This window comes from Xenopus laevis, chromosome 3L (assembly GCF_017654675.1).
Source record: "Xenopus laevis strain J_2021 chromosome 3L, Xenopus_laevis_v10.1, whole genome shotgun sequence".
Taxonomy (NCBI): domain Eukaryota; kingdom Metazoa; phylum Chordata; class Amphibia; order Anura; family Pipidae; genus Xenopus; species Xenopus laevis.
In genome coordinates this window covers 99,795,824-99,805,128 of record NC_054375.1, presented here as the reverse complement: position 1 = coordinate 99,805,128, position 9,305 = coordinate 99,795,824, and the positions used below count along the sequence as shown (strand labels likewise).

General features: G+C 39.9%; 1 protein-coding gene across 1 annotated transcript in view; it reads right to left on the bottom strand.

The window, feature by feature from the left end:
• Window positions 1–3,221: 3,221 nt before the first annotated feature.
• Window positions 3,222–9,305, bottom strand: part of LOC108711324 (putative leucine-rich repeat-containing protein DDB_G0290503) — a 40,973-nt gene continuing 34,889 nt past the window's right edge. The window contains exons 25-30 of the mRNA XM_041586697.1: window positions 9,205–9,287; window positions 8,995–9,093; window positions 8,125–8,232; window positions 7,641–7,796; window positions 6,809–6,869; window positions 3,222–4,602 (exon numbers count right to left, since the gene is read on the bottom strand). Coding sequence (XP_041442631.1) covers window positions 4,100–4,602; window positions 6,809–6,869; window positions 7,641–7,796; window positions 8,125–8,232; window positions 8,995–9,093; window positions 9,205–9,287 — 1,010 coding nt within the window. The 3' untranslated portion in view covers window positions 3,222–4,099. The remainder of the gene's footprint in view (window positions 4,603–6,808; window positions 6,870–7,640; window positions 7,797–8,124; window positions 8,233–8,994; window positions 9,094–9,204; window positions 9,288–9,305) is intronic.

Genomic DNA, 9,305 nt, shown 5'->3' with positions numbered 1-9,305 from the left:
GTTCTACTGTAGATATATTACTGCAGTGATATACAAACAGAAAACTGGCACTTCAGTGGTGAATCAGATCACTGTGTCACTGGCACAACATTTCATTCAGCTACAATATCATAATGGGAGAACAAGGGGAAGCCATGTATAAGGCTGAGGTAGGACATCGGTTTAACATAGTTAACCATAGTAACATAGTAAGTTAGGTTGAAAAAAGACAAACCTCCATCAAGTTTGACCATTTAAAGAAACAGTTCAGTGTAAAACTAAAAACTGGGTACCGGTAAATAGGCTGTGCAAAATAAAAAATGTCTCTAATACAGCTAATAAGCCAATAATATAATCTATAAAGGCTGGATTGACTGGATGTCTAATATAACAGAACATAACCCAACTCCCTGCTTTTCAGCTCTCTAACTCTGAGTTAGTCAGCCACATGGGACATAACTGTTCAGTGAGTTTGTAATTGATCCTCAGCTCAGATTCAAAAGCAACAGTTATGACCCATGTGGCCCCCCTCAAGTCGTTGATTGGTTACTGCCTGGTAACCAATCAGTGGAAACCAAGAGAGTTGCAAAGCAGGAAGTAATGTTCTATCTATTTACCCAGTTTTTATTTTATACTGAACAATTCCTTTAAGTCTTTATATATAACCTGCATAACTGCTAGTTCCTTCCTATCTCCCAAAAGGCAATCGGACCAGTCCCTGGATCAACTTGTACTATGGGCTATCTTCCATAGCCGTGTATTCCCTCGCTTGCTAAAAAGCCATCCAACTTAAAGCTAATGTATCATCCTGTACAACTGATTCAGGGAGAGAATTCCACATCTTCACAGCTCTCACTGTAAAAAAAACCCTTCTGAATATTTAGCCGGAACCTCCTCCTTGGAATTGGTTTCTTTGTTTTTCATCCACCTTCAATAAATGGAATTAGTTCTAGTAATCTTTCCCTTTCACTCAGTTCTAGTAATCTTTCCCTTTCACTCATTTAATTTCACATTTTAAACAGATTCTTAGAAAGCCCCACCAATAACACACCTGCAAGAGCCCAAACATGCGGTTCTTATATGATTTATTCACCTTTCACACATGCATATATATATTGGAACAGGAAAGAAATTAATAAATGGACAGACACATGATATAGCAGCAAAGTATCACTGTGCAGATATAAACACCTGCACAAATACTGTATATATAGAAAGTGTGCAGGTGGGAGAGTTCACACGCATTTACCTATTGGATACACATATGCAAACACCAGTAGATACATATACATACAAGAAGAACTTGCAGAACGAAAAACAAACTATGGAAAATGGAACACTTGCATACGGACACAACATAAATACACAAAAAGAAGGACATGGAAAAACTTGCAGTTCTCAGGCTGTTGTTGGACTAAAATTCCCAGCCCCCCTGACAGCCGCAGCCTGAAATTTGCTCCATTAGGGTGTGGGCAAAGAAAAGTCACAAGACACTTTCCTGCAAATGTTTCTTTATGCAGTTCATGAGTTAATGTTCCCAGAAGCCTGCTTCATTATTGTAATGTAACAGTAGAAGTACAAGATGTCTGGAGCTGAAGTGGTACCCCATGCTTTGTACTGTAGTCACTATGTTGCACAATTTGTTGTCCCTGATATGCACAGGGCAGGCAGGGCTGCTTTTAGGGTCTGGCCACACAGGCAGATTCTTCTTCACGGCGACTAATCTCCCCGATCTGCCTTCCCCTGCCTTCCGCCAGCTAAAATGTAAATCGCCTGGGGGCAGGCACACTGATCGATTCGCCTGAAGTTTCCTCGTGAGGCGATTACAGTCGACTTCGGAAAACATGTGGCCAGACCCTTGGAGTATAATAAGAAGATTTGCCCCCAATTTAAAATAGGCCTTTGGGATTACAACGTTTATACTAACATGCAGGACAGATTATAATGAAATGTATAGATTTAATTGGAATTCATATTTTAGGGATGTTCAGGCTGTAGCCACCCAGTAACATTTACCCCTCAGACTCAGACCCCTATCTTCTCTAATGCCAACCAAAGTTAGTTTATATGAATAGATTTATAAAGGAATATAGAGAATCTGGTGCACTTTAATGTATAGTTTCTTTAACTGGGGCAATGTAGGTACAGGGAAGCATGTGTGCATACTGTGTATCCTGAATAACTAGTCCTCTATATGTCAGTATGTTTTCATAGATGTTTTGTTTATTTATGACAATGTATTGGGACCAGTAATGAAAGGGACTGGAAAAATAGACTGTGCCACTGTATGCTCTTTGGCTCATGTGTTCTACTTGTGAACCTACACGTTTACCTACCTAGTGTGACAATTCCCAGGTATACAAGGTTCATTGAGTCTATTACATCCACTGTAATATCCCTTTCTACCTAGTTTCTCATTTGCCATGTTGCAGTCCATGCTGTGCTGCAGGTGGTTGTTCCTCTGTAGGCAATCAAGACCGCTGTATGGGCCACAACATGGAAGAGGGAAGGCAGTTCGGAGAGAAAAAAGCACTGGCTGTGGTGAGGGAATAAACACTTGAAATGCAGCTGAACATATGAAGTTGTTTGCTGGTTTGTGGGAGAAGCAATACTTCCTTAATGGGAGTGTGGATTTAATTTATCTCATAGCCAGATTTGTTTGTTTTTAATATTTATGTGTTATCATCACTCCTTTTAAAATGCTTAAAAATAATTCAGGAAACAAGTTATTCAGTATTGGATTTGTGCTATTTAAATAATACATTGATTATTCTTCAGTTTCCTTCCCATTAACAACTCGCTGCTCCCATCAGAGCAGTCTGATACTATCATGGGAAAACATTTTTTTCCAAAATGAATCAGTTAATAGTGCTGCTCCAGCAGGATTCTGCACTGAAATCCATTTCTCAAAAGAGCAAACAGATTTTTTATATTCAATTTTGAAATCTGACATGTGGCTAGACATATTGTCAATTTCCCAGCTGCCCCAAGTCATGTGACTTCAATCACTCTTTACTGCTGTACTGCAATTTAGAGTGATATCACCCCCCTCCCTTTTTTCCTCCAGCAGCCAAACAAAAGAACAATGGGAAGGTAACCAGATAGCAGCTCCCTAACACAAGATAACAGCTGCCTGGTAGATCAGCACTCAATAGTAAAAACCCATGTCCCACTAAGACACATTCAGTTACATTGAGAAGGAAAAACAGCAGCCTGCCAGAAAGCATTTCTCTCCTAAAGTGCAGGCACAAGTCACATGACTGGGGGCAGCTGGGAAATTGACAAAATGTCTAGCCCCATGTCAGATTTCAAAATTGAATATAAAAAAATCTGTTTGCTCTTTTGAGAAATGGATTTAAGTGCAGAATTCTGCTGGAGTAGCACTATTAACTGATGTATTTTGAAAAAAAACATGTATTCCGATGACAGGATCCCTTTAAGAAGCACACAGGTTCATGCAGTTAATTAGTCTGTAGGCTAATATACTAAGGCCTGTAAAAATTATGTGGAATATTGTTTCTTATATATTTGTACACACAGTAAAACATGGCCTGAACACTACACTACTACTGAATAGTTGTGCCCTTCATCCAAACAATAGCATGCAGCAAAGTCAAAGGTATGAGCAGAGTGGCAAAAACAGGTCTGGACTGGGAGTCAAAATAGGCCCTGGCATTCCAAGTATAGAGAGGCCCAATCAGCTCCCTATTAGCCCACTAAATAGTCACTTTCTATGGCATCTTACAGCAGCCCATCTGGCATTTGCCAGAACCCACAGATTGCCAGTCCAGACCTGAACTAGAATAAGACACACGTTAAGTGAATGATCAAAATGACATTGTGCAGATAATTGATGGCAGGTATACTTTATGACTTCCTTTTTTTGTTTATATAATTTTGTTCTAGTTTTATCCCCTTGTTTTAATGTTCTCACTTTCTTTCGTGCTGTCTCTCTTGTTAAAGGCTGTTTATAAAATATTTGTATCTATTCCATCTTTTTGAAATGCATTTCCCCTATATCTTAAATTTATGCAATGAGAGCTGGTCTAAGTACCCTAATATCTGCTGCAGACTCTCTTAGATCAGTTTTTGGCACTGCACCAAATGATGGCCTATATTTTTAGCTGTTTGTGTGTTGCACATTCTTTCCATATCTAAAGGCCTGTGCAGAGTTTGGTGGATGGAAGGGTCTAGGAGACAGCAATGCAGAAGCCCTGGGAGTAACTGACCCTGGGTTATCACGGCTGCCTTCACTGTCCACTAGGCTTCTCGGGCTTAATGGAGATTCCACTTTTGATTTTACCCAGTGTTTCCCCACTGTACCAGGGAGCTGAAGTCTCAGTAAAGATGCAGGTGGCATAACTTTTGGGCTGATGGGGGTTTGAGGTCTTGAGCTTTGAGGCGATGAAGTCCAGGACCCCTCTGAGTAGCTCTGAAAAGAGGCTTGTGTTCCCTGCACTCCTCTAGAAGAATCTTGGCTCTCTGATGCCAAAAACTTATCCTTTTTGTGATGAGAGGTGTCTCCAGACAGAGGTGGTACAGCAGGATCTACCATTTCTCTTTGAGGATCTAGATGTGACACGCTCCGAATTTGCTGGACTTGTTGTTGGAAACGCATCTTGGCTAGACAGGAAATGAAAACATTACAGAGGAAAAGCACGTCCACCCTAAAAAGTATATATCAATAGATTTCCTGAGTCAAATAAAATACATTTCCATTATGGCTTCAATTCACTTCTATAGTTTTAAACATATATGCTAAAAATTAAAATGCAGCTGAATTTATTTTCCTTCTGTGGCTGTTGGAACTCTGCCACCATATATAATAAATGGCGCAAAGTTTGACCAGGTGCATTAACCCATAGTAATACCAATAAGATATTTGCTTTTTAACAGGTTACCAGTAAATGCTGCTTGATAATTAATTTCTGTAAATTACTAGACTTTGCAAACTTTGCACCTTTTATTCCATGACCTCATTACTATACTGTGCCCACCGTAAGCTGCTGTTTCTCAAAGTCCTTTTCTAATTTTATGACCTGCACCTGGCTCACTTCTGATCACTTCACAGATGGGTGAGAACAGCTACCAAAGGGGAAGGTTCAGTGCAATTTTATCACCAAAAGGGAGAGCCTCTGTTTAAAGTATGAGCTTTGATAGTCCTAAAAAGAATTTATTATTTCATCTGGGGGTTGCTAAGGAGATTTTGGCAGAAATTCCTAAAATGTAGTAGTTCCATCCGCCTAACATTTCTAAGTGCATAATGATTTAACTGTTGTGTATTTTTTTATGTTCTGATTTCTGGAAGTATTTCTATGTACATTTTTCTGCCTTAGTTGGATTGTTTACTCATTGTACTGCTTTGTAATTGACTTGTTTATGAAATTAATAAACATATTTTAAAAAGAAAAAAAGTATGTGCTGCAACATGTTAAACATATAACCTGGGCTCATTCCTAGGCCCAAACCTCCAGGACCCCATTTGGGTTTGAGGTTGATCCACTCATCAGTGCCTTAGAACCTATAGGCTAGGGTCAGATGTGGCAGAAATTAGACTGTGGAAATCCGCAGGCTGATTTCAGTCCCAGACCGCTAGACAGACAGACTCGATGTGAACAGACTTGGCAAATTTCAGCTCGAAATGCAAAGTTTTGCATTTCTTCACTGAAATCTGTCGAGTCTATTCGCGTTGGGCCGACACAAGGCTTCCAGACATGAGCGGACAAGAAGATTCGGCTAGTAGTTGGGGGGTGAATTCAGCCTGCGGATTTCTGCAGGCTGATTTCTGCCCTGTCTGGCCCTAGCCATATACCACTGTGTTTATCAGAATAAACATCCTCTACTCTGCCCTTTAGGGTGGCGGCACACAGGTAGATTTAGTCGCCTGCGATAAAGGCACTTCGGGAGATTAGTTGCCTGAAGTAGCAAAGATTTATCTCAGGCGACTAAATCTCCCCGTGTGCCGCCACTCCTAGCTGCCCTTTCTACCCGAAATAAATCTGGTGGCAGGCACTCAAATAAAGGCGATCTTCCAACAAATTGTAGAAATCAAGTAGAAAAGATTTACTGTGTCCTCCGCCTTATTTGTTTCGTGTTGCAAACACTTAATCATAGTGATTATGATTAAGTGTTTGTAACACGAAACGCGTAAGGCGGAGGACACAGTATATCTTTTCTACTTGATTTCTACAATTTGTTGGAAGATCGCCTTTATTTGAGTGCCTGCCACCAGATTTATTTACGGTTATCAGCTCCCCAAGCTGAGGGCTCAGGGCGGTGCATCTGGGCTTCTTCCTATTTGTGTGAGTAAATATTCCACTCACATTATAACCCCCTCTCTGTTCAGCCCTTTCTACCCTACTCTACAGAATGATGGCTGAGGTTGCATTGTGGGTAGTTCTGGTTACAGTGGGACACTGAGCAATGGATAAGAACAATGTGGAGCAGGCCAGACTGTAGAAGGCTGTTTAACACCAGCAACCAATCAGTAGACAGAGTCAGATTTAAAACTGGTATGTGCCTAGGCCAGCGAGCCTGCTTGTCCTCTCAAACCCCACCACCACCAGAGTCGCTGCTACAAGGCCAATCTACCTCCTCACTCACCACTGCCACCCCACTGTGCCAGTTACACCAAACAGACCTCCAGACTGGTAAAATACCCTAGGGGTGTATTCTATAAGAGAGGGTGTGTGGCCAGTAGTCTGACTAATTTTTACTGCACAGTATCTAGAAAGTTTTATGTATTTATATATTATATATATTGCATTCTTCAAAGTGTGCTGCAGTATATATTTTTTTTTTACATGTATTTGTTGGTTTCATTAATTACCTTTCATTAAAGACTCATTTTTTTCTTGTAACAGTTTCATTTCTGAAGCCATTTTTGATATCTGTAATGAGAACAGAGTGAGAAATAAAACACATTTTACTTTTGTGTTTACTTACTCAAGCAAATTATGTAAATCCTGAGGAGCTGACATAATGACATGAATCTGTTAATATGCCATACAAATGGTTTTATCATTGTTTTAGATTACTGGTGAAAACATTCACTTTAATTGCAGTCATTCATGAGTGGTAACAGGTGATTCTCCACCAGCAGAGTAAACACAGGTTTTATCTGCTTGATAAATACACTGGATTTTATGCCATGAAGCTGGGTGAATGATAGTGTACAGTTGTGTAGTTGAATACCATTTTTACACACTATAATAAATAGGCCCCCTGGTGTGCCATGGGCCTAAGGCAGGGATGGATAACCTCTTCACAAAGGCTCAAGAGTTCCATGGATTGTAGTTTAATAACATTTGTAAGGTTGTAGTTTACCAGTGTATATTGCGAAGGGTCACTGGCTGTTGGGTTTCTAGCCATAAGTTTTTTTCCCCTCTGTTGAACAGCTGGATCTGTGCATGTTTTTGTGATTGTGGTACTTTATGTGCATTGACAAACTGGGAACAGATCCAGTTGTTCAGTTCAACCTTCTATTACCCTCCACTTGTCGGACTCTAACTAGTGAGTGAGTGAGTAAGGGTGACAGGCAACGGGAAGGAAGTGACTGCATTTGATATTCCGAGTCGGGCCTCTAAGCTCTGCCTAGAGCTGGTTCAGCTGGCATTCCTAATGTACCACATGGTTTCAACTGCTTTGTTGCAGTTTTTTACCTGCTCAGACTTTTCCTTAAGCTGTCTCTGCAAGTTTCTCATGTCTGTTTTATTAGTTTCCACCAGAAAAGCATTGACTTTTTCAGGATGATCGCCTGTCTCCTCTGTAAGCTCTTCTTGCTGTTTTTTATGGCTATTTATGGAACTATGCACATTCTGAAAAAAAGCATGGTATGAATAATTAAAACAAAATTCAATTTGTTATATATCACCAAACCTCAAGCATCAGAACAATATCATTACACAAACTGTCTTAGACTGGCTTGATAAAGAGGTCATCTACAACAGAGCACACCCCTTAGTGCTCAGTCAAACAGCACTTCTTCCCTGGTCTGCTGTGCTGGATGAGGTTGAGGATTCAAACAAACTATTTAGAAAGATAATTATTAAATACCCACTACAGGTTGAGTGACTTTTATTGGAATGACAGATCCTCTTTTACCATCAGAATAATGTGTTTTTGCTTGGAGTTTTATTTACTTACCTTTACTAATCTAGACTGAACATTCCAGTCTTCTGTTGGCTTATCCTCCTTTGGAAGCTTATTGTAGGCTTCTCCCAGAAGTTCTTTCTCTTTGAACAGACATTTTAGCTGCAGACACAGAGGTACACATTAAGGATGGCAAAGTCACATAGCAATCCAAGAATCAAAATTAACTTTCAAAGATTTATAACCTGATTAGGACTGAATTTAGAATATAAAGGGGGGTTATGTAATAAAAGGCACAAAGTTTGTGTTGGCCAGGTTTCAGACAGCTTACTGGTAAATGGTACCTGCTAGTTGTTTGCTATGAGTTCCTAGAGCACTAGCGAAGTGTGCCCCTTTCATTGAAATATTATATTACCCTATAAAAAGCCCAGGTGATGTCCTAAAGGTCATGGGTTATGAGCAGATACCTTAGTAGGTATCAGTAGCACTGAAGGTTCAGCCTGAAAAAAATATAGGGTAAGAATTGGAGAGAATGGCCGTTTGATCTCCTAAATACAATTGAAAGACCACTTCATTGTTTAAGTGTAAAATTTGTATGGTGTAATGTGTGGCTCAACTGATTAACTAATAGTATCTGTACAGATCCCCCAGGCTATTACCCCCTCTCCTTATTCCTTCCCCTTTTTCTAACTACTTAAAAATCAATAAAAATAAATGTTGAAAAAAAATACACCTGAAATTCCAAACTGAATGTCAGGCTTAGATTTGGGGTAAATATGTATTTGCTGCCCCAGATATTCTTGGAATCGTGATAGAATGACAACTACTGTCCTAGATTATTAAAGTGTGCAATGGTGGTTTAAGGTGCTTGTTCAATATTACACTAACTTTCTTTTAGGAACACTTCTTGGCAGTTTGTATTACCTGCTCTGTCACCAGTCTGTGTTGGTTTTTAAGAGTGTTGTTGTCCACTTGTAGACTCTGGGCCACTTGTTCATTTACTTTTGATTGCTTAGAGAGGTTCTGCAGACACACGGACAAAAAGGCAATCCTTAAGAAGTGGTTTAAAACAGAGGTCCAGGATGAATAAGCGACACAGTAAGTAGGGTGCATTCATGTGTTGCTTTCACTCACCGTTAGGACTTCCTGTAACTGGTATAGGGATTCCAATGTTTGGTTCTTTTCTTCTTGTAACTCAGTATTGCTTTCCTGGCAACCTGGTTAAGAAATGTATT